This window comes from Dendrobates tinctorius, unplaced genomic scaffold (assembly GCF_039654945.1).
Source record: "Dendrobates tinctorius isolate UK_male_01 unplaced genomic scaffold, ASM3965494v1 ptg000019l, whole genome shotgun sequence".
Taxonomy (NCBI): Eukaryota; Metazoa; Chordata; class Amphibia; order Anura; family Dendrobatidae; genus Dendrobates; species Dendrobates tinctorius.
Window position 1 is genome coordinate 62,384,554 of NW_027361687.1, and position 25,884 is coordinate 62,410,437.

Below are 25,884 nucleotides of genomic sequence, written 5' to 3' on the forward strand. Positions count from 1 at the left end.
AGGTGGTAGTGGAATCCGTGGGACTTTATGAGTTGCCCCAGGCCAAGTGTATAGATTGAGAAGAGTAGGGGTCCTAAAACAGAGCCTTGGGTGACTCCAACAGAGAGAGGGTGGGATGAGGAGGTGGTGTGGGAGACGCTGAATGTGCGGTTGGAAAGGTATGAGGAGATCCAGGATAGGGCAATATAGCTGTAGGGTGGGCCTCTAGAGTCAATTCCTCCTGTGGGCCCCAGACGCCCCTGTGGTTATGCGTTTTCTGCAGTGTCACCTCTCCACGTGCTGACAGCTAGGACATAATGCAATGACTGTGGGTGAACTGAGGTGTGGCGACCGTGCCCTGTGGTTTACCTTCCCGAGCCATGTGAGCGCAGAGCAGTAATAACCCCGGGGCATCAGAGTCTAATAAAGTAATAACCTTTCTGGCAATGCTCTGCATGCCCCAACACCATCCTGGCACAACCCTGACACCTTTCTGTTGATGATCTGCCCATCCCTGACACCGTTCTGGCTCAACCCCCATGCTCCCGGACACCTTTCTGGCATAGGTCTGCACACACTAAGACAAGCCTGACGCTCCCCGACACCTTTGTGGAGCAGTTGCGACTCCAATTTAGAAATATTTACAGAATAAGTCCGGTAAATCTGAATGCAGTTTTCACTAATTTGCAATATCCACGTTTCACCAGTAGAGGTTGCTGTTTACTATAGAAATCCTGGCTAGATATCTGCTTCTAAACTAATTGACACAATGACATCTACTGGACATACAGTGAAATTGCATTTAAATAACATTGTTGGTTATTCTCCTTATTAGTCACTGGAACAAACACTTTGTGGACATTTATAGGTTTTCTTTTTCTACATAATTAATCACGCCAATAAGAATATTAAGGAAAAAAAGTGATGTATTTTTGTACAAACAGTAAGCAATGAATAGCCGGTTTTCACTTATAAATCATTTTTCATAGATTTTCCAAACTGCATATTGATAAAACCAGATTAAACACGTGGCCATGGGCAGATCGGGACGGTACATGTTTCACAATGGGGCCAGGATCTCCAAACTTCGCTTATATTCACCTTAAATTGCTTTTTCCGCTCTAGGAGGCTGATTCTCTTAGAGGAGATCAGTCTGGGGCTGGGGGTCTTCCAAGCAATGCTTCCTGGGAAAAATCAGCTCCCCTCCAGATAGAGGAAACCTTTTCTCCAGCCCCACCAGTGGGTTGTACTAGAGACAGTTTTCTTTCTATAGGTGGCACCAGATACATTTTTTCCTCTAGGTGGCTCTAGAGACAGTTTTCTTCCTTCTGGAGGAGAGCATATTTGTAAGCTTCTAGAATAAAATTCTGGAACATCTCGGAAGAGATCAAAACCAAACTTGTGACCAAAGATCAAACTTTACAAAGCTGTTGCAGCTCTTAGGTGTTGAGGACCGAGTCTGGACAGGGTCCATCAGGCCAGTCCTTCATATTTCTGATCAGTCACCTCCTCCACGAGTTCGCCTTCTTCAGTCTTCCTTCTAGGTGACCCAGAAGGCTCTGTAACTTCTCCTACGATCTGGGATGGACTGGTCATGCCTAGATGTTTCGGCAACAAGCCTTCTTGGTTTCGGCATCTTGACCCTGGGTGGTGGGAGTGTCGTTAGATAAGACCACAATGTTTTCTTTGGGCACTTCTCCTTTGTTCTTCAGGACCCTCTTGTAGATATCTAGAAGATAAGACCATAAGATGTGTACTGTAATATCTAGACTGTCCTCAGAATAGCACCCTGGAAACCAGGAGACCCTGTAAAATAGGAGGACGGGACACTCACCCCTAAGGATGGTTTCGAAGGCCAGTTCAACATTGGTGGAGTCAAGTGCTGACGTTTCCATAAATGACAAGCCGTTACTGTCTATAGGGAAGAAGAACCAGAGATGGGGTGAGGGACAATGAGGGAAACTTGGTGGTGGGATCAGCAGAGGCCAACGGGCACCATCATTTAGTCATTTTTCTTTTATACTGGATAGCCCCTTTAATTATACGTATATCAGGCTTTACGCAAATATTCTATCCAGACGCCACGCAAGAGTAGGAAGCCAACACAGTTCAATCTCGTGATATAGCAGGAAGTTTTGACTTCAGGCTCTATCGCTGTCCGTCTGGTAACAGCAAACTGCTGTAGGGCTTCAGCTTTTGGGACGCTAGCATACCCATGCAGGCGGCACAATGACATCATTGCACCGCCTCTGCAGGCTCACTGTAGACATTAGAAGAGAAGGAGACTGCAGTGGCGAGTATAGGGTTGTGGGGACATCATACTATACATAAGGGACCACTATATAGTAAATGGGGGCTGTGAGGATTATATATATATATATATATATATATATATATATATATATATATATATATTATACATAGTACCTTATAGAGTGGCTCTCTGGACATCCTGCTGTATAAAGGGAGCCTGTGGGGGCCATAATTCTGTATAAAGGGAGCCTGTGGGGAACATCGCTCTATCGGGCACACAGTCTGTGCAGCAGTTTTGGGGGATGGCAAATCATAGTAATGATGCAGTTTGTGGAGTATTGGGGTCCCTGTTCCTCAGTGCAGGTACAGGACAGAGGAGAGTTTGTTTTTGTAGTTAGGAAATGAACGCCCCACAGTATTTCTCCTGACCACCCGTACCCATACACAATAGCCCCCTAGTGGTTGACATTACCTGCATACATCTTGGCTTCCTCTGTCGGCACCTCCCGGGCCTCATCTGCCAGGTCAGACTTGTTTCCAACCAGCATCACAAGGATACTAGCATCTGCGTGGTCATACAGCTCCTTGAGCCACCGGTCCACACTTTCATACGACTGATGCTTGGTGATGTCGTACACCAGGAGCGCCCCAACAGCCCCCCGGTAATATCTGAAAGAGGAGGAAAAGAGCCCCCCAGTGGGTAAGTGAGAAGGTGTGATTGTGGAACAAACCCTTTAAATTTACATGAAAAGGGGCGTTTCTATCACTGGGTACGTTCCTTGCTCGGGGGGGCTATGTAACTTACGCAGATGTAATGGCTCTATAACGCTCCAGTCCTGCCGTGTCCCAGATCTGAGCTTTCACTAGATGACCGTCCAGCGTCAGCGTCCGGGTGGAGAACTCCACGCCGATCGTGGTGCGGCTGTCGTGGTTAAACTCATTCCTGGTGAATCTGGACAGGAGATTGGTCTTACCCACCCCAGACTCTCCGATCAGGACCACTGCGGGAAAGAGGCGATAGGTCAGGCCAGCAGGAAGCAACACAGCACAGGATCAGATATACCGACTCAGCATCAGGGCTGTGGAGTCGGTGCTCATTTTGGTGGAGTCGGAGTTGGAGTCGGTATAAAATGGACCTACTCCGACTCCTAAAATATATAATAAATTGGGTACAGTAGATCAATGCAGAACGTGCTGAATATTTTTTCATAGGAATTTGGGAAAGTTATGAAATGCCCTATAAATGACTGTTCTATTCCTGATCTAAGGCTACATTCACACACAGCGTTTTTCCTGCATTTTTTGAGGATACGTATTTCAGTTGCAAAAGCAGATCAGCTTTTTAAGCTCATAGATGTTTTCAATAGCAAAAGAAGATTAGAAATCTGCTCTATCTATATATCCATATCATATCTGTACCAAAAAGAATGAAAGCCGGATAGCACACAGACTAACACTCCTTTTTTTTTTTTTTTTTTTTAGCACCAGTCAGGTACACCTCATAGCTGCCCAAAAGGACGCCCAGGACAGGCATTGTTCGTCTTCAGTAACATCAATCGATAGTTGGAATAAATAGACTGCATTCATCACCACCCCATCTTCTTAAGGTGCAGGCTTTATTTTCAAGTGTAGGGGTGTGAAGTATGAGGTTCTGCAGCAGCTGAGGTGTGCAGTATGAAATTCTGCAGAACAGCATGAGGTTCTGCCCCCCCCAGGTTTCATCCTGGCTACGCCCATAGTGTGAATGTAGCCTGAGGATCTAGGCCAAAAGTTTGGACATACCTTCTCAAAGAGTTTTCTTTATTTTCATGACTATGAAAATTGTAGATTCACTCTGAAGGCATCAAAGCTATGAATTAACAGATGCGGAATTATAGATTTAACAAAAGAGTGTGAAACAACTGAAAATATGTCTTATATTCTAGGTTCTTCAAAGTAGCCACCTTTGCTTTGATTACTGCTTTGCACACTCTTGGTATTCTCTTGATGAGCTTCAAGAGGTAGTCACCGGAAATGGTCTTCACTTCACAGGTGTGCCCTGTCAGGTTTAATAAGTGGGATTTCTTGCCTTATAAATGGGGTTGGGACCATCTGTTGTGTTGTGCAGAAGTCTGGTGGATACACAGCTGACAGTCCTATTGAATAGACTGTTAGAATTTGTATTATGGCAAGAAAAAAGCAGCTAAGAAAAACAAGTGGCCTTCATTACTTTAAGAAATGAAGGTCAGTCAGTCCGAAAAATTGGGAAAACTTTGAAAGTGTCCCCAAGTGCATTGGCAAAAATCATCAAGCGCTACAAAGAAACTGGCTCACATGAGGACCCCCCCAGGAAAGGAAGACCAAGAGTCACCTCTGCTGCGGAGGATAAGTTCATCCAAGTCACCAGCCTCAGAAATCGCAGGTTAACAGCAGCTCAGATTAGAGACCAGGTCAATGCCACACAGAGTTCTAGCAGCAGACACATCTGTACAACAACTGTTGAGAGGAGACTTTGTGCAGCTGGCCTTCATGGTAAAATAGCTGCTAGGAAACCACTGCTAATGACAGGCAACAAGCAGAAGAGACTTGTTTGGGCTGAAGAACACAAGGAATGGACATTAGACCAGTGGAAATCTGTGCTTGGTTTGATGAGTCCAAATTTGAGATCTTTGGTTCCAACCACCGTGTCTTTGTGCGATGCAGAAAAGGTGAACGGATGGACTTTACATGCCTGTTCCCACCGTGAAGCATGGAGGAGGTGGTGTGATGGTGTGGGGGTGCTTTGCTGGTGACACTGTTGGGGATTTATTCAAAATTGAAGGCATACTGAACCAGCACGGCTACCACAGCATCTTGCAGCAGCATGCTATTCCATCCGGTTTGTGTTTAGTTGGACCATCATTTATTTTTCAACAGGACAATGACCTCAAAACACACCTCCAGGCAGTGTAAGGGCTATTTGACCAAGAAGGAGAGTGATGGGGTGCTACGCCAGATGACCTGGCCTCCACAGTCACCAGACCTGAACCCAATCGAGATGGTTCGGGGTGAGCTGGACCGCAGAGTGAAGGCAAAAGGGCGGACAAGTGCTAAGCATCTCTGGGAACTCCTTCAAGACTGTTGGAAGACCATTTCCGGTGACTAACTCTTGAAGCTCATCAAGAGAATGCCAAGAGTGTGCAAAGCAGTAATCGAAGCAAAAGATGGCTACTTTGAAGAACCTAGAATAAAAGACATATTTTCAGTTGTTTCACACTTTTTTGTTAATTATATAATTCTACATGTGTTAATTCATAGTTTTGATGCCTTCAGAGGGAATCTACAATTTTCATAGTCATGAAAATAAAGAAAACTCTTTGAATGAGAAGGTGTGTCCAAACTGTCGGTCTGTACCGTATGTAATCAATATTATACAGTGTATTACATATTTACAATTTATTACAGTTTGTGTTCTAAAGTTGTATTCCAATAAATAAATATTATGTTCTATCTAAATATCTTGATTATTGGATCATAGAAATGATTAAATGTCTGATGTTCACATTGTACTACAATAAATTTTTCACTTAAACATAAGCAATATGTGTGAGAGTCGGAGTCGTGGAGTCGGAGTAAGGGAAATTGAGGAGTCAGAGTCGCAGGTTTGGCTTACCGACTCCACAGCCCTGGTCAGTATCACACAGGATTGGATTAGATACAAAGCACAGCAGACAGTATCACACAGGAGAGGATTAGATACTGTCTGCTGAGCTGTGCATCATACAGGATAGGATTAGATACACGGCTCAGCAGTCAGTATCACACAGGATAGGATTAGATACACGGCTCAGCAGTCAGTATCACACAGGATAGCATTAGATACACGGCTCAGCAGTCAGTATCACACAGGATAGCATTAGATACACGGCTCAGCAGTCAGTATCACACAGGATAGCATTAGATACACGGCTCAGCAGTCAGTATCACACAGGATAGCATTAGATACACGGCTCAGCAGTCAGTATCACACAGGATAGCATTAGATACATGGCTCAGCAGTCAGTATCACACAGGATAGCATTAGATACACGGCTCAGCAGTCAGTATCACACAGGATAGGATTAGATACTGTCTGCTGAGCATCATACAGGATAGGATTAGATACACGGCTCAGCAGTCAGTATCACACAGGATAGCATTAGATACACGGCTCAGCAGTCAGTATCACACAGGATAGGATTAGATACTGTCTGCTGAGCTGTGCATCATACAGGATAGGATTAGATACACGGCTCAGCAGTCAGTATCACACAGGATAGCATTAGATACACGGCTCAGCAGTCAGTATCACACAGGATAGCATTAGATACACGGCTCAGCAGTCAGTATCACACAGGATAGCATTAGATACTGTCTGCTGAGCTGTGCATCATACAGGATAGGATTAGATACACGGCTCAGCAGTCAGTATCACACAGGATAGCATTAGATACACGGCTCAGCAGTCAGTATCACACAGGATAGCATTAGATACACGGCTCAGCAGTCAGTATCACACAGGATAGCATTAGATACACGGCTCAGCAGTCAGTATCACACAGGATAGGATTAGATACTGTCTGCTGAGCTGTGCATCATACAGGATAGGATTAGATACACGGCTCAGCAGTCAGTATCACACAGGATAGCATTAGATACACGGCTCAGCAGTCAGTATCACACAGGATAGCATTAGATACACGGCTCAGCAGTCAGTATCACACAGGATAGGATTAGATACTGTCTGCTGAGCTGTGCATCATACAGGATAGGATTAGATACACGGCTCAGCAGTCAGTATCACACAGGATAGCATTAGATACACGGCTCAGCAGTCAGTATCACACAGGATAGCATTAGATACACGGCTCAGCAGTCAGTATCACACAGGATAGGATTAGATACACAGCTCAGCAGTGTATCACACAGGATAGGATTAGATACACAGCTCAGCAGTCAGTATCACACAGGATAGGATTAGATACACAGCTCAGCAGTCAGTATCACACAGGATAGGATTAGATACACAGCTCAGCAGTCAGTATCACACAGGATAGGATTAGATACACAGCTCAGCAGTCAGTATCACACAGGATAGGATTAGATACATGGCTCAGCAGGCAGTATCACACAGGCTAGGATTAGATACACGGCTCAGCAGTGTGTGGGAATTCTCTCAGCGATGTCCCAGGTGGTGTAGATGATGTGACAGCGTCTCATCCTCTCCCACTCATCATTATGTTGGGACTTGTTGCATCACACACCCGACTATTTCCCATGTGACATGAAAGTGGCAGCCTCCTGCTTCACAAGCCGTAACGCCCAGATGTGGCCAATCACAGAGTCATTACACGGTATCACTCATGAAAGGCCCGGGCTCCGTACACAGTGCCGGCATCTGTCAGACATGTACACTCCCTGTAAATACCGCCTTACACGTTTGCGGTCACATTAAACCAGTGTATCTAAGCCTGCAAACTGAAATGATAGGCTTAGATACAGCAGAGTAGCAGCACAATAACACATATGACTGGTGAGCTGTGTATCTAAGCCTATCACGTGGCTCAGCAGGCAGAGTCGCACATCTTGGAGGGATATTTATGAAGCCGCCATTGAGCAAAACTATTGTTGCCTATAGCAACCAATCAGAGCTCAGCTTTCATTTGAATTTCTGCTCTTTAAAAGCTAACGCTGTGTTGTGATTGGTTGCCATTAGGCTACAACAGCTTTTCCTTTTAGATACATTTGCTTAGATACAGCAGGAAGTATCACACATGACAGGATTAGATGCAGCTGCATTATTTATCAGTGCTACGGTTAGTTTTCTTATCACTGTGTACGGCTCACGCGCAGACAATTACTCTGACACATGGCGTGATATTACTAGCTATTATTAGTCGCTGACCACAAGGACTAGGCTGCAATATGGCACCAAAAGTCTCAGCATTACTTTCTAGAACCAGGAAGATCAGGATGAGCAGTACAAGTCAGAGCTACACGCCTTTATGCGACCTTTTATTCTCCAGGACGAGGTCGTTAGACGGCAGAAACTTATCTGGAGTTTTATCATCAGGTCATGTTTGTAGGCAAATACTGGGTGTGATAGCCATGGTGCTGGGAGGAAAGGTTAGGCCTCTGACCGAGGAGGGAACGGCATGGGTACACGCGGTAAGTAGGCCTCGACATTCCCAGGACTGTTGGAGGTATTGTGGGGGCCCCCAACATCTTCCTCTGGGGAAGAGGAAACAAACAGGTGTGCCATACAGTGCTGAAAGAATACTGTCAGATGGTATTCAAATATTAACACCTTACGGTGCATAAAGAAGGCTAACACACAGTGCCCGTAGGAGCACAGACTGGGTAAATATCAGCATGGCCTAAATACATCTAAATATTACCACCATACAGTGACTAAACAGTATATATATATATATATATATATATATTTTTTTTTTTTTTTCAAAGAGTAGTGTCATACAGTGACAAACTATTTCCGCCATTAAAAAAAGCTAAATACCAACATAGAGTGCGTAAATAATCTAAAAACACATGGCCTGCAGCAAAATAAAATGGTAAAATAATAGTGCCGTACAGAGCTGAAATAATACTGCTATTATCTAGTAACCAAATAAGCGTACCATACAGTATGCAAGTGAAACTAGTAGACAGGCCTGAACAGAAAATGGTCAGCTATTAGTGCCATATAATGCTTATTACACCAGCATAGAGTGACATGTATCACCCTACAGTGCTGCAGCCATGCACTGTGGTCACATACCAGCCCCACACACAGCTGCAGCAACATGCAAAGCTACAAGCTAAGTGCAGAAATCATGTCACCATACAGAGAAACAACAGGATCTCATCCTCAACACCTTACAGAGCAAAACTAAGGCTAGTTTCACATTAGCGGTTTTTTGCGCAGCGCATCGGGCGCATAAAAAACGCAAAACAAACGCGCGTTTTTTTAACGTCATGCGCACACTGATGCGTTTTGCATGTGTTTGCGTTTTTTTATGCACATGCGTTTTTAGGTGTGTCATTTTTCCATTGTCTAGAGAACATTCTAGACTTGTTTAACTCAAAAACGCAGGCGCAAAAAAACGCAACCGTGCGCAAGACCATGCGCACGCATGCGTTCCCATAGACTTCAATGTGTTTTTGCGCATTACGTGCACAAGTGTGCGCATGCGTTTTTTTGCCGAGACAGGGCGCACCAAAAAATGCAACATGTTGCGTCTGGCGCGAAAGACAAAAAAACGCATGCGCACGAAAACGCAAGCGTGCGCAAGACCATGCGCACGTCATGTTAAACATAGGTGCGCACGATGCGCTGCACACAAAAGCGCAAATGTGAAACCAGCCTAACCCCAACATCCAAATAATAGTACAGAACTAGTACCACCGCTACACTGTGCAGCAATACGGGGCCGCAGAGAGCGCCATACAGTGCTAGGAAATTATGCCGCCCTACAGTGACCAACTCAGAGCGGCCCTGAAGAGGAGAAGCACAGTGCCAATAGAAGAGCGCTGCGGCAACAGTGCCTATAGAATACCGGCAGCACCGCACAGGGCCATAACAACCGAATAGTGCTATGCCCGCCCAGCATTGCCGCACACTGACCAGAGAAGTCATACTGCCACAGAGTGCGCCCACAACGTAGTGTTCGGAAAAGGGAACTGCTCTAGGACAGAGTGCGGGACTTTGCCCGGGCCCGTCTGTGGCGGCAGGGACGGGCGGCCTCACCCTTGAACACAAAGTTATATTCATCCTCCTCAGACTTCATGGCTGCCCCCGTCGCCCTCCCGGCAGCGGCTCTGCGGTGCGGTCCTAGTGGCCGGAGCCCCTAGCAGGTGTGCAGCTGGCGGCGGGGAGTCCTCGCATACCTGCGGCACTTCCGGCAGACAGGTGGGGCGCTGAGGTGACTCAGTGGGCGTCCTGTGCTTAGGTGTCGCCTTTCAGGACTGACAGGTAATGCAGAGCTCCGGCCTCTGATTGAGGCAATCGCTACCGACTGATTATTAACCACGTCCCTGCCGCCACAAAGCTTCCATGCCTTACCTCAGGAGGCAGGATCACAAATCCAGAGGCTCAGATACCCCACTGGGAGATACAGCACGGGGTGCAGGCTCAGATACCCCAGCCCCACTGGGTGATACAGCACGGGGTGCAGGCTCAGATACCCCAGCCCCACTGGGAGATACAGCACGGGGTGCAGGCTCAGATACCCCAGCCCCACTGGGTGATACAGCACGGGGTGCAGGCTCAGATACCCCAGCCCCACTGGGAGATACAGCACGGGTTGCAGGCTCAGATACCCCAGCCCCACTGGGTGATACAGCACGGGGTGCAGGCTCAGATACCCCAGCCCCACTGGGTGATACAGCACGGGGTGCAGGCTCAGATACCCCAGCCCCACTGGGTGATACAGCACGGGGTGCAGGCTCAGATACCCCAGCCCCACTGGGTGATACAGCACGGGGTGCAGGCTCAGATACCCCACTGGGAGATACAGCACGGGGTGCAGGCTCAGATACCCCAGCCCCACTGGGTGATACAGCACGGGGTGCAGGCTCCGATACCCCAGCCCCACTGGGTGATACAGCACGGGGTGCAGGCTCCGATACCCCAGCCCCACTGGGTGATACAGCACGGGGTGCAGGCTCAGATACCCCAGCCCCACTGGGTGATACAGCACGGGGTGCAGGCTCCGATACCCCAGCCCCACTGGGTGATACAGCACGGGGTGCAGGCTCCGATACCCCAGTCCCACTGGATGATACAGCACAGGGTGCAGGATCAGATACCCCAGCCCCACGGGATGATACAGCACAGGGTGCAGGCTCAGATACCCCACTGGGTGATACAGCACAGGGTGCAGGATCAGATACCCCAGCCCCACTGGATGATACAGCACGGGGTGCAGGCTCAGATACCCGACTGGGTGATACAGCATAGGGTGCAGGCTCAGATACCCCAACCCCACGGGATGATACAGCACAGGGTGCAGGCTCAGATACCCCAACCCCACGGGATGATACAGCACAGGGTGCAGGCTCACTCAGGAGCAGGCATTGGAGCCATGGGTTCTCACCTAGGCTGTAATAAACCAGATGAATCTAATGTCTCCTGGTGGGCCAGTGGCCCAGAATAAAACGGCGTAAGAAGTATCATTTCCTAGTCACTGCAGCCTCCTTACATTTTATGTACAAGATCGAGTCCACAACGCACCAGCACCAAGTGGTACAACCAGTGCCATCTCTCCGATGTGGTCTAGTGGCGTATACAAAGCTTACTCCCTGGTGGTATAGTGGTAAGTCACTTCCATATGTCTTACTACTCAGTCCCTGGTGGTATTGTGGTACAGTCACTTCCATATGTCCTACCTCTCAGTGCCTGGTGGTATGGTGGTCCAGTCAGTTCACATGTTCTACTTCTCAGTTCCTGGTGGTATAGTGGTACAGTCACTTCCATATGTCCTACTGCTCAGTCACCGGTGGTATAGTGGTACAGACAGTCCATATGTTCTACTGCTCAGTCCCTGGTGGTATAGTGGTACAGCCAGTCCAATATGTTCTACTGCTCAGTCCCTGGTGGTATAGTGGTACAGCCAGTCCAATATGTTCTACTGCTCAGTCCCTGGTGGTATAGTGGTACAGCCAGTCCATATGTCCTACTGCTCAGTCCCTGGTGGTATAGTGGTACAGCCAGTCCAATATGTTCTACTGCTCAGTCCCTGGTGGTATAGTGGTACAGATAGTCCATATGTCCTACTGCTCAGTCCCTGGTGGTATAGTGGTACAGCCAGTCCATATGTCCTACTGCTCAGTCCCTGGTGGTATAGTGGTACAGCCAGTCCATATGTCCTACTGCTCAGTCCCTGGTGGTATAATGGTACAGACAGTCCATATGTCCTACTGCTCAGTCCCTGGTGATATAGTGGTACAGACAGTCCATATGTCATACTGCTCAGACCCTGGTGGCATAGTGGTACAGACAGTCCATATGTCCTACTGCTCAGACCCTGGTGATATAGTGGTACAGACAGTCCATATGTCATACTGCTCAGACCCTGGTGGCATAGTGGTACAGACAGTCCATATGTCCTACTGCTCAGACCCTGGTGATATAGTGGTACAGACAGTCCATATGTCATACTGCTCAGACCCTGGTGGCATAGTGGTACAGACAGTCCATATGTCCTACTGCTCTGTCCCCTCAGTTTTGGTCCGTCTCTGTTCCGTGGTGACATGCTCAGCACCTGCACATTAATACATTTGGCGTAGTCGGCAGGATGTCACACGGTAGCGAGGATGGGGCAGACCAAGCAGTCAGGGGAGGCCCCAGGTCTAGCATTTCCCTGGGAGCCATGTTCAATATGTGATGTTGTGGAGCTGGATGGAGCGCATCGGGGGGGGGATGATGCGGATGCATCCCATGACATTGGCCCTGGAGGCAGAGATTGCAGTGATGGCCCTGGAGGGAGAGGCACGGGACTCTGTTATGCTTAGGCCCCCCAGGCGAGAGACACCCTGGACAAAGAACTACGTATACTTAAGGAGATGCATGGGGATACCACTGACGTAGGGGAGCTGCGCATGCGACTGTTTCATTGGGTGCAAAGAGAGGGGGAGACCGTGACGCAATTTATGAACGCCATGCAAGAGCTCCATACTGCCATCATACGGAAGGACGGCATAGGTCAATTGCCGTTGTGCTCCAAGACCAGCTGGTGACGGGTTTGTGTGATGTGTTGATGAAACAGGCCCTGCGAGAGCGCATGCGGGTAAAGCCAGATATGACTTTCTCTGAAGTCGACAGTTTTGGCGCGCACGAGACAGAGCAGGGAGTGATACTGCTGGTGGGGAAGGTACGGAGCGGGTAGGTAACTGCCACCACGGACACTGCCCCTCAATGGGTGGAAGACCTGAAGAGGGAAATTAGACAGGTCCATGAAGAAATGGCGGCGTCAAAAAGAACTCTGGCGGTAGAATCCGGCTCTTTGGTAGGAGACAGAGAAGTTGCCCCCCAACATGAGACTGGTGCTACCCGGAGGAGAAGCTCACCTACATGTTATACCTGCGGAGAACCTGGCCACGTTGCCCGGTGGTGTCTCCGGCGGAGCCGACCATCCCCGCGCCATCCGTTAAACTAGGTGAGAAATAAATCAAGTGGGCACCATCATTATAATACCAGAGAAAATAGTACTACAGGGATCACTAAATGCATGTAAAATGTACCAGAACAATGTAAGACAAGTACATGCATACATTTAGGATCACCACACAAGATACAAATAGATATATCAAAATATATTTTATTGTTTACAGAACCAGAAAACAACACCCGTTTAAGAACACTTAAACACTCCCGCTAAATCACAGACTCTTGTACCCTGAAAGAAAAAATAACCTGATGGAAAAGCCACTGGCCTATCATGCAGTAAGGTGGATACATACATCACCACAGACCAGCTGAGCTCACCTTGGGTGTCGGAATGCGTGGGTTATCATGCACCACTTTGGCTGCATGACTGCTTCCCAGATGACGGGGCGACAGCGTCTTTTCCCTGACTGACTGGTCTGTTTTGATGTATTAGTCCACCTTACTGCATTTACACCAGTGGCCTTTCCATCAGGTTATTTTTTCATTCAGGGTACAAGAGTCTGATTTAGCAGTAGTCTATTGGTGGTTATAATTGCATGTCTGTCGCTTCCCTGATAATATAGTTTCTACCTATTTATATTTTTTTCTTTACTCTGTGGGGCTATATAAGCAGCATTTCTATATGATACATGGTTTGTGCAATAATTATCAGCGGCCAGGGGTTGTATAATATTGACTACTTAATACTATACTAATAGGGAATTTGGATTGTGAGCCCCATCGGGGACAGTGATGATGTGTGTGCAAAAACTGTAAAGCGCTGCGGAATATGTTAGCGCTATATAAAAATAAAGATTATTATTATTAATACTGATTTTTGGGGACCATGTTTGACCCAATCTATTGTATTTTTTAAGTGTTCTTAAACGTGATGTTTTCTGGTTCTGTAAACAATAAAGGAAGGCGTTAGGAACGGCAAAACGCACTAAATAAATAATAAAGTGCGTTCGCCGCTCGGGGTCCACCGTGCAATAGGTGTTAACACTGCCGCTATATAATGGCTGAGCCCTAGGCAGAGGGACAGAGTCCGTCTAGACCTACCGTGAATGCGGTATCGCTACCGCGGACGCCCCCGGGTCTCTCAGGATACTTGGCATGAAAGGCCCGGACCAACAGATCCGCATGAACCGATTGGGCAGGAACCCACGACCTGTCCTCAGGACCGTAGCCTTTCCAATGCACAAGATATTGAAGAGCACGACGGACCAACCTAGAGTCAACAATTCATTCCACCTCATACTCAGACTGCCCGTCTACCAAAACTGGTGGCGGGGAAGACAATGATCCCTCCCCACAGGACCCCACAGGTTTCAAAAGGGCCCTATGGAACACATTGGGGATCCATAGAGACGGCGGGAGACGCAACCGAAAAGTCACTGGGTTAACCGCTTCAGTAATTTCATAGGGACCAATAAATTTAGGTCCAAGCTTCGCAGAGGGGACCTGGAGACTTATATTCTTGATAGACAACCATACCTTATCCCCAACCTGGAACACCGGCCCCATGGACCATTTTCTGTCTGCAAAAAAATTATATATAGCCTGAGCTTTCGTAATGTTTCTCTGGACCTCCCGCCATACCTCCCCTAACCACTGGATAGTCTCATCCACCCCAGGACACCCCGAGTCCAAACGGGAGAACTCCCCAAAATGTGGATGAAACCCATAGTTGCAGAGAAAGGGAGATGTACCCGTAGACTGGTTACTGCGGTTGTTAAATGCAAACTTGGCCAAAGGTAACGCAGTACACCAATCATCCGGTCGGGCTGAGGTCAGGCAACGCAGAATTTGCTCCAGAGACTGATTGGTCCGCTCAGTCTGCCCATTAGTCTCTGGATGATAAGCGGATGAAAAAGACAGACCAATACCCAACCTCTTACAAAATGCCCTCCAAAATCTGGAAACAAATTGTACCCCCCCCCCCCCCCATCAGACACCACATTCAAGGGTACCCCATGCAACCGTACCACATACTCAACAAACAATCTGGACAACGTTTCTGCATTAGGTAGAGTCGCCATGGGTACAAAATGTGCCTGCTTACTAAACCTGTCCACCACTACCCAAATGACGGTATTACCCTTGGAATGGCGAAGATTGGTGATGAAATCCATGGACAAATGGGTCCATGGTCTATCAGGAATTGGCAGTGGCACCAATTCCCCGGCCGGCTGGTTATGGGGGGGGGGGGTTCGCAAGGGCACATACACCACAAGCAGACACAAATTCCCCAACATCAGAGGCTAAAGAAGACCACCAGAATATCCTAGCGATGGCCTTCCGGGTAGCCGAGATCCCTGGATGTCCACCCAGAACTGAGTCGTGGAACTCCCGAAGGACCTTGAGACGAAGTTGAGCTGGTACAAAAAGTTTATCCACTGGCTTAGCCGGAGGGACAAGAGACTGAGCTTCCCGAACCTCCGCTCCAACACAGTAGAAATACCTGCCACCACCACCCCAGACTGGAGGATGGCGGTTCGGGGGGGGGACACCGGATCCAGACTGCATGACAAGGCATCAGCTCTGACATTTTTGGATCCTGGCCAAAAAGTGCTGGAGAACTGGAATCGGGGAAAAAAAACTTGACCATCTAGCCTGTCTAGGAGTCAACCTTTTAGCTGACTCAATGTGAGCTAGGTTCTTGTGGTCTGTAATTACGGTTATAGAATGGACAGCCCCCTCCAAAAAATGCCTCCATTCTTCAAAGGCCAACTTCACGGCCAGAAGTTCTCGATTCCCAACATCATAGTTTCTCTCCGCAGGGGAGAATTTCTTAGAGAAAAAGGCACAGGGTCTCAAATTAGTCAAAGTGGCGGGTCCTTGGGACAACACCGCTCCCACCTCTGAGGCGTCCACCTCAAACAATAAATGGAGCAGACGAGTCCGGTTGAATAAGAACCGGAGCAGACATGAAACATTTTTTTAAAAACTGAAACGCCACTATCGCTGCGGCTGACCAATTCTTGATATTGGCCCCCTTTTGAGTCATCTTTGAGAGGTTTAACTCCCTGTGAGAACCCCCTTATAAACTTGCGATAATAATTAGCGAATCCTAGGAAACGCTGCAGAGCCTTCAAATCACAAGGTTGAACCCAATCGACAATGGCCTGCACCTTATTTGGATCCATGAAATACCCCTCAGCAGACACAATGAATCCCAGAAAAGACAATTCCTGAACAAAAATTAAACATTTCTCTAGCTTAGCAAAGAGACAGTTCTCCCGGAGCCTTTGGAGAACTGCCCGAATATGACCAATGTGAGCATGTTTATCAGGTGAGTAGATAAGTATGTCATCCAAATACACAACCATAAAACGTCCAATAAAATCAGAGAACACATGATTGATGAAATTTTGGAAGACTGCTGGAGCATTGGTCAGACCGAAAGGCATGACCAAATTCTCAAACAACCCTTCAGTAGTGAGAAAAGCAGTCTTCCACTCATCCCCCTCCCGGACTCGGATAAGGTTATATGCTCCCCGTAGATCTAATTTCGAAAACCACTTAGCCCTAGACAACTGGTTGTACAAATCAGGAATAAGTGGGAGAGGGTAAGTATTTCTCACAGTTATTTTGTTTAACTCTCGAAAATCGAGGCATGGGCGCAAACCATCGTCTTTTTTCTTTATGAAAAAGAACCCCGCCGCCACGGGCGAGACAGAAGGACGAATGTGTACTTTACGAAGACTCTTGGAAATGTATTCTTTCATAGCAGCCCGCTCGGGACCCGAAATGTTATACAAGCGGGCCTTGGGCAATTTAGCACCTGGATCCAGGTCAATGGCACAATCAAATGGGCGGTGTGGTGGTAAAACTTCAGCCTCCTTTTCGGAAAAAACATCCGTATAGTCCTTCAGGTACTCCGGAATACCTTCCAGACCAACGGACGACAGACACAGTAGCAAGACATCTTTCAGAACAATTAGGTCCCCATTTAACAATATCCCGGGAACCCCAGTCAATAATCGGGTTATACCGTTGCAACCATGGAAACCCTAACACCAGGCCAGCAGAGAGGTTATCCAAAGCATGACATACGCACCTGGTGAAGGGCCCCCACCCTGAAGGTGAATTCCTCAGAAACAAAATGGAGACCGTCCTTGGTGAGGGGTGTAGAATCAATGGGCATTATTTTTATAGGAGTCTCCAACCTAACTGTCCCTAATCTACAGCTGGCCACCAGCTTGGAGTCAATCAGGTTCAAGGATGACCCACAGTCCACAAAAGCCGAAGTAGGGAAAAAACAGTTCTTAACACCAAGTTCCACCTTTAACAGTATCTTATAAAATGAAGAAAGGTGTACCTGAGAGTCTGAGTGACCTCCAAGATGATCACCCAGACTCAGCCGCTTGTTAGTTGGTAGGCAGGAGGGGCAGTCCTTTTTCCAATGTCCAGAATCACCGCAGTAAAAACACAGTTTTCCAAAGTGCTGTCGTGTCCTTTCTTTCTCTTTGAGGTCGATGGTTCCCATCTCCATGGTTTCCAATGTAGGACTGGCTCCCCTTCCTTGGGAGAATAACGGGGTCTCAATCTGCATCACTCTTCTCACCTGTAGCCTGCGATCCATTCGGGCGGCCTGTGTCATAGCATCCTCCAGAGAATCAGGTGGAGGGTGGAGTGCCAAGGCATCTTTCAGATGTTCAGGCAGGCCTCTACGGAACAAGCCCCGGAGGGCGGCATCATCCCAGAAGACCTCAGCAGCCCAGCGTCTGAACTCTGAGCAAAACCACTCGGCTGAGTGCTTCCCCTGACATACACTCATCACCATGTCCTCAGCCTTACGCACCCGATCAGGCTCATCATAAATATGCCCCAGGGCCTCAAAAAATGCATCCACAGTCATACGCTCAGGGGCAGTGGTCGAAAGGGAGAAAGCCCAAGCCTGGGGGGCTCCCCTTAACAAAGACATAATGACCCCCATTCTTTGACTTTCATCCCCAGAAGAGTGTGGTCTTAATGAGGAAAAAAAGCTTACAGCCCTCCTTGAAAACTTTAAATTTCTTTTTGTCTCCAGAAAAGGTATCCGGTAATTTAACCGGGGACTCAGGGGAAACTAATGTAACATCTTGAGCCCCCGATGATAAAACCCCCTGCACAGTGTCAGCGATCAGCTGCTGAGACTGAGCCAGGACTCGTTGTTCCCCAATGAGTTTTTGAGACATCTGAGTCAGATGCTTTACCTGCTCAGAAAGAGCGTGCATAGGATCCATCACACACACAGGAGAGGAGAAGAAAAGAAAAAAAGGGTAACGGTTAGTTATAATGTCAAGATCTTGTTAGCGTTGGCAAACTGCCATGGCTGAGCAGGTTGACTTACCCACACTACAGGAGGGCCCGGTGTCCGAGACTGTAGTGAAAGTTCAAGCAGACAGGACCTGCGACACTGAAAGTAGTAAGGAGTACAAGGACCTACGATCATGTGATTGCAGGGGGCGGGGCTTAGCGTCCTACTGCTGCAGATGATGGAATATACTAACTGCAGGGATACTGTAGTAGAGGAGAGGGAAACGCAGGTCAGACAAGCAGAGGTCATACACAGAGAGGGCGGCGCGGTACCAGAGGAACGAGCAGAGAATAGTCAAGTCACAGGCAGAGAGTCGTACACAGAGAAGATAGCGCAGTACAAGAGGGACAGGCAGAACTCGTAACAGGGACGGAACCGGATCAAAACCAAGCAAGCAACAAGTTATCAGGCACAAGGCACACGTACGCAAGAGGTCAACTAACTCAGCCGAGGGCAGGAGTATAACTGACACCGGACCTAGGTCGAGTGGCCACTAAATAGCCGCCCTCTGCCAGAGAGAGGCAGAAACAATTAACCCGTCTGACCAGGACGGGCCAAAAACAAAACTCCGTCCTGGATCATGACAGCAGCACGGCGACTGACACAGCCGCTATGCGACAGTGCCCAGGAGGGGCGCACTGTCGGACGCTAGTTAGGTAATGATATGCACTGTGGCCTGTAGCGTGCCACTGACTGGTGCTGACTCTATGACTAAGTCCCTATCCACACACGTAATATCAGAGGGAGGGGAGTCTTAATGAGTCATTCGCAGGTTCATGCATCCGTCATCCTTCACACATGTAGCAAGTAGAGTCTATACTAGCGCATGGCCGAGAGGCCATGCGGACCTTTTATAGCCGTGCGCTTCCGGGACCTTCCAGATCTCTGAAATGGACCAATGAGATCAGGAGAAGGACCTGAGCATGTGACTCCCGATCTCCAATGGGAGATTGTCTCGTGAGCATGCCCAGTAGCACGATGAGAGGACTTAGCCTCTGGAGCGTTTTGCTGCAAAGCAGCCTGCATTGCTATTGCCGACCCAAAGGTGGCAGCAACAGCCAGACCCACAGAACAGGTCTGGGCAGAGCGTCTGGGACGCTGAGGCTGCTGAGCAATCTCCTCTGCGGTCAATAGACTGTGAGAGACCGCAGAATGTGAGGCTCTGGATTCCTGCTGAACCCCTGCAGGAACCCGACGCCTAACATTCCCCCCCCTCCTAGGGCCCCCTCCCCCCTGAGCCTTCCAATCCACCCAAAAAAAATTTTTTGCCACGTACCACCCTGTGTCCCACAGAGGCATAGGCCTCAGACTCGTCCAAACACAAGTCTGATGTCCCGCCAGATGACTCGGAAAACCGGGACATGTGAACAGGTGTGAGAAGGGACACGTGGAAGGCGTCAGAGATGGCTAAGTTGCCAGGGGCAAAAGCAGGAGCGGGGCGCCGATGTGTGTCGGCAGGTGTCTTCATTCTCTCTTTAGAGGCATGTGTGGCATGCGAGGTGCGACCCAAACTGTCGCGAACCTCCATTGCCCGGTCTGCCACCGGCAAGGGATACAGTAACCCAGCTGGCCTCTGTTTAGTGGAGCTGTTCCGAGGACAAGAGGCGCGTGCCTGAATGTATTTTTTAGTGTCCCGGGCCCTGTGCGGCCACCAGTAAGACCTTGCCAGGAGTTTTGTGGTCCGCTTGTAACCAAAGTGACCAACCATCCTGGACGCGTGTGCCCACGCGAGAACCTTGGAACGCAGGCGAGGTGGGACAAAGGTCTTGGCCGACGGCACTGATTCAAGGGCGGCCGTAACCGTGGACCTCAGATTCCCAGTGGGGGGCGCGGAAAGACCCGCGGGCACCTCTGCAGAGGCTACTTGGACACTGCACCCCATGCACCTTCCCACACAGTCCTTGCCCTAGCCCAGTATACTCCCCGAGGACCACTCTATATGAGGGGAATGGCAACGGAGCCAAGGAAGTCCGAGAAGCACCTGGTTGATGCCCTTTGACATAATGAGCAGGGACAATGTCTTGTGATGAGACTGGGAGATTGAGAGCCCCAGGGATGCTGTCTGGTGGGTAATCTGAGATGGTAAGGTAGATCCGTTGACCAACCTGACGGTCACGGGGTAAGGAAGTGGCACCAGTGGAATAGCGTGCTTTTGGGCGAAGGCCGAGGACATAAAATTCCCTTCTGCCCCAGAATCCACCGTGACCTCTACCTCCCAGGTGGAAGCTCCACTGTCTAACATCCCTCGGAATACCGGTTTGGAGGAGAAAGTTTTCATTTTAGGTAGATCCCCACCAACTACTACAGGAGGCGAACGTTTTTTCGATCACTGCGGACACCTGTTAGCCAGGTGGCCAGACTGTCTACACAGGTAACAGCATGTGGAGCCCTGTGCCGGACGCGGTTTGGGACCGGTACGAGACACATCCATGGGCTCAGGAGATATAACCTCTAGATCAGGGGGTTCAAGCAATTCAGAGAAGTCGGGAGCTGACCTAAGCTTCTGTCTGGATTGAGTACGCTCTATCCCGCGCTCCGTAAAACGGAGGTCAATATGGGTGGAAATCGCAATCAACTCCTCTAGGCTTACGGGAACCTCCCTGGTAGATAAAGCATCTTTGACATGCTCAGCCAACCCTCTCCAGAACACAGGGATGAGTGTTTTATCTGGCCACTCCAGCTCGGAAGCCAGTGTCCGGAAACGGTCGGCGTACTGACTGACTGGATCCCTGTGTTAACGCAAGTAACTGGAGAGAGGTGTCGTGAGTGACCCGGGGCCCTAAAAAGACCTGCTTTAGTGATTTCAGAAACGGAGCAGCGCTCAGTACCACAGGGTCATCACGCTCCCATAGTGGCGTAGCCCATTCCAACGCCCTGCCTGACAGGAGGGAGACTATAAACCCCACCTTAGCCCGCTCTGTAGGAAACCGCGCGGCCAGTAACTTGAGCTGGATAGAGCACTGGCTCACGAAACCCCTACAGGTGGCGCTGTCACCAGAAAATTTATCGGGCAACGGGAGGCGGGAAATTGTCGCCGTGGACATGGATGCAAAGGAGACAGCCTCTGCAATTGTCTGAGCAGCGACCGCAGCAGCATCCGCAGCCGAGGTGGAACTCTCGAGGGCTGCCAACCTGTCCTCCAGCTGCCGAATGTACCGCTGTAGCTGCTGCTGGTCCGCCATTATTAGCCAGACCCTGGCGCTAGTATAATGTTAGGAACGGCAGAACGCACTAAATAAATAAATAATAAAGTGCGTTCGCCGCTCGGGGTCCACCGTGCAGAAGTTGTTGTGAGGTAGCGCTGTCATTCATGGTTGGGGGACACTCGCTTGGCAGCAAATAAATCACATCCAGTACGGGTTTTCCATAAAACCATATCAGTCTGTGAGGTTTATTCACCATCATAAACCACAGCAGCAATATACAACAGCGTAGCGTCCATTATATAGCTTCACATTACAGCATAGCATCCATTAAACAGGCTTTTCATCCCCAGTGTTATCTCACCCACGTCAGGGTTCCCATATGGCTGTTTCTCCAGGCTGCAGACATCCACTCACTCCTCAGGGACTCTCAGACACTGGCTGCCATTACACACACAGCCGCTCCACAGGCTGTTAGTGAGGAGATCCTTCTCCTCATGGGACCTTCCAAACTGGACCAATCAGGTCCCAGCATTCACCCCTTGTGACCTACCCTGGCCACCTTATATGGTCCGTAGCCACGCCTACTGGGTCACATGGCTATGACCTCATGACAGGTCCTTCACACACTTACAAAGCCTTTTTTTATAGGCGTTTTCAGACACACCCCTGGATGGATTTGTAGGTAACCAGAACCCGCCCATCTCTCTAGTTACCTGAAGACTTCTCCCTTACACTTAGAAACAACACATCAGCAATGATATTGCTGATCACACATACACAAGTCTCCATCTCAAAGCCACCCACTTTGAGATACATAACTATCCTTCAGGATTCTGCCACTCATCCGTTCTCGTGGGACATCCACACAGCGCCCCCTAGTGGACACAGTGGTCATTACACCACAGTGTTAACACTGCTGCTATATAATGGCGAACACTAAATATGGCGATATTATGGCACGCAGGTTGGACGTCACTCGGTGTGCGCTGGGCATACTCTGTTAGCTTCACAGAGATGCCTTAGACATAAACATAAGTACTGAGCCTGTTGGACTCACAGGTCTCAGAGAAATGCACGCACGGTATATGGTCACAGGAGCTGAGCCCTAGGCAGAGGGACAGAGTCCGTCTAGACCTACCGTGCATGCGGCGTCGCTACCGCGGTCGCCCACAGGTGCTGCAGACTGCAGCGCGGCGACTGACACAGCCGCTATGCGACAGTGCCCAGGAGGGGCGCACTGTCGGATGCTAGTTAGGTGATGATATGCACTGTGGCCTGTAGCGTGCCACTGACTCTATGACTAAGTCCCTATCCACACACGTAATATCAGAGGGAGCGGAGTCTTAATGAGTCATTCGCAGGTTCATGCATCCGTCATCATTCACACATGTAGCAAGTAGAGTCTATACTAGCGCATGGCCAAGCGGCCATGCGGACCTTTTATAGCCGTACGCTTCCGGGACCTTCCAGATCTCTGAGATGGACCAATGAGATCAGGAGAAGGACCTGAGCATGTGACTCCCGATCTCCAATGGGAGATCGTCTCGTGAGCATGCCCAGTAGCGCGATGAGAGGACAGCCTCTGGAGCGTTTTGCTGCAAAGCAGCCTGCATTGCTATTGCCGACCCAAAGGTGGCAGCAACAGCCAGAACCACAGAACAGGTTTGGGACGCTGAGGCTGCTGAGCAATCTCCTCTGCGGTCGATAGACAATGAGAGACCGCAGAATGTGAGGCTCTGGATTCCTGCTGAGCCGCTGCAGGAACCCGACGCCTAACAAAGGCAAGCCGCCCAGAGCATGAAAGTTGGAGAAGTGTCAGAAGTCCCACCAGCCTTGTTTCCACATGCCCCCTGGTCTGGGCCAAAATCAATGGAAGAGCAGTGCGGTGCCTGATAGACACCGGCTCACAAGTGATCATCATGCCTGAAGGATATTTTCGCCGACACTTTACGGAGGCACTACGGCCAGAATGGGACCCAGTGATCAAACTTACGGCGGCCAACCACTTACGCATCCCGGTCGTAGGGGTGGTATGGATGAACATAGAGGTCTGCGGAAAGGATGTAGGGAGAAGAGGAGTAGTACTGATGGATGGAGAAGCAGCTAAGGACCATACCGTAACCCTGGGCATGAATGTGCGTAAAGATCTCGGGAGCCTTCTTTTCAACGAGTCCCCAGAACAGTTCCTACAACAGTGGAGCGACTAAACCCCTCAGAGAAGGGTCTTCCAGCTGATGATATAGACAGCCCAGGTCCGGGAAACATACAGCGATGGGAAGGAACTCGGCAAAGTCATCGCTCCCGCCTCCGTCAATCGAGTGTTGCCCCCTGGACAGACCGTGCTCCCTCTACCTATCCGAGCTGGTATTCCCCTGGAGGGGGTTGAAGTACAGGTTGAACCCAGCAAGGCCGACCAGCTGCCATCGGGAATATTGGTCGCACGGACCTTGGCTGCTGCACTGATGGCACTGTCCTTGTACAGTTGTGGCCAAAAGTATTGACACCCCTGCAATTCTGTCAGATAATACCCAGTTTCTTCCTGAAAATGATTGCAAACACAAATTCTTTGTTATTATCTTCATTTAATTTGTCTTAAATGAACAAACACAAAAAGAATTGTCCTAAAGCCAAATTGGGTATAATTCCACACCAAACATAAAAAAGAGGGTGGACAAAAGTATTGGCACTGTTCGAAAAATCATGTAATGCTTCTCTAATTTGTGTAATTAACAGCACCTGTAACTTACCTGTGGCACCTAACAGGTGTTGGCAATAACTAAATCACACTTGCAGCCAGTTGACATGGATTAAAGTTGACTCAACTTCTGTCCTGTGTCCTTGTGTGTACCACATTGAGCATGGAGAAAAGAAAGAAGACCAAAGAACTGTCTGAGGACTTGAGAAACCAAATTGTGAGGAAGCATGAGCAATCTCAAGGCTACAAGTCCATCTCCAAAGACCTGAATGTTCCTGTGTCTACCGTGCGCAGTGTCATCAAGAAGTTTAAAGCCCATGGCACTGTGGCTAACCTCCCTAGATGTGGACGGAAAAGAAAAATTGACAAGAAATTTCAACGCAAGATTGTGTGGATGTTGGATAAAGAACTTCGACTAACATCCAAACAAGTTCAAGCTGCCCTGCAGTCCGAGGGTACAACAGTGTCAACCCGTACTATCCGTTGGCGTCTGAACGAAAAGGGACTGTATGGTAGGAGACCCAGGAATACCCCATTTCTTACCCCGAGACATAAAAAAGCCAGGCTGGAGTTTGCCAAAACTTACCTGAAAAAGCCTAAAACGTTTTGGAAGAATGTTCTCTGGTCAGATGAGACAAAAGTAGAGCTTTTTGGGCAAAGGCATCAACATAGAGTTTACAGGAGAAAAAAAGAGGCATTCAAAGAAAAAAACACGGTCCCTACAGTCAAACATGGCGGAGTTTCCCTGATGTTTTGGGGTTGCTTTGCAGCCTCTGGCACTGGACTGCTTGACCGTGTGCATGGCATTATGAAGTCTGAGGACTACCAACAAATTTTGCAGCATAATGTAGGGCCCAGTGTGAGAAAGCTGGGTCTCCCTCAGAGGTCATGGGTCTTCCAGCAGGACAATGACCCAAAACACACTTCAAAAAGCACTAGAAAATGGTTTGAGAGAAAGCACTGGAGACTTCTAAGGTGGCCAGCAATGAGTCCAGACATGAATCCCATAGAACACCTGTGGAGAGATCTAAAAATGGCAGTTTGGAGAAGGCAACCTTCAAATATCAGGGACCTGGAGCAGTTTGCCAAAGAAGAATGGTCTAAAATTCCAGCAGAGCATTGTAAGAAATTCATTGATGGTTACCGGAAGAGGTTGGTCGCAGTTATTTTGGCTAAAGGTTGTGCAACCAAGTATTAGGCTGAGGGTGCCAATACTTTTGTCTGGCCCATTTTTGGAGTTTTGTGTGAAATGATCAATGTTTTGCTTTTTGCTTCATTCTCTTTTGTCTTTTTTCATTTAAGACAAATTAAATGAAGATAGTAATACCAAAGAATTTGTGATTGCAATCATTTTCAGGAAGAA

At 48.7% G+C, this 25,884-nt stretch overlaps 1 protein-coding gene across 1 annotated transcript; it reads right to left on the reverse strand.

The window, feature by feature from the left end:
• Positions 1–887: 887 nt before the first annotated feature.
• RAB25 (RAB25, member RAS oncogene family) lies at positions 888–10,191 on the reverse strand. Its single transcript, XM_073567123.1, has 5 exons — positions 9,977–10,191; positions 3,038–3,233; positions 2,705–2,901; positions 1,814–1,894; positions 888–1,708 (listed from the first exon to the last, which is right to left on the reverse strand). The coding sequence occupies exons 1-5, from the start codon at positions 10,014–10,016 to the stop codon at positions 1,578–1,580; spliced, it is 645 nt and encodes a 214-aa protein (XP_073423224.1). The 5' UTR covers positions 10,017–10,191; the 3' UTR covers positions 888–1,577.
• Positions 10,192–25,884: the final 15,693 nt, after the last annotated feature.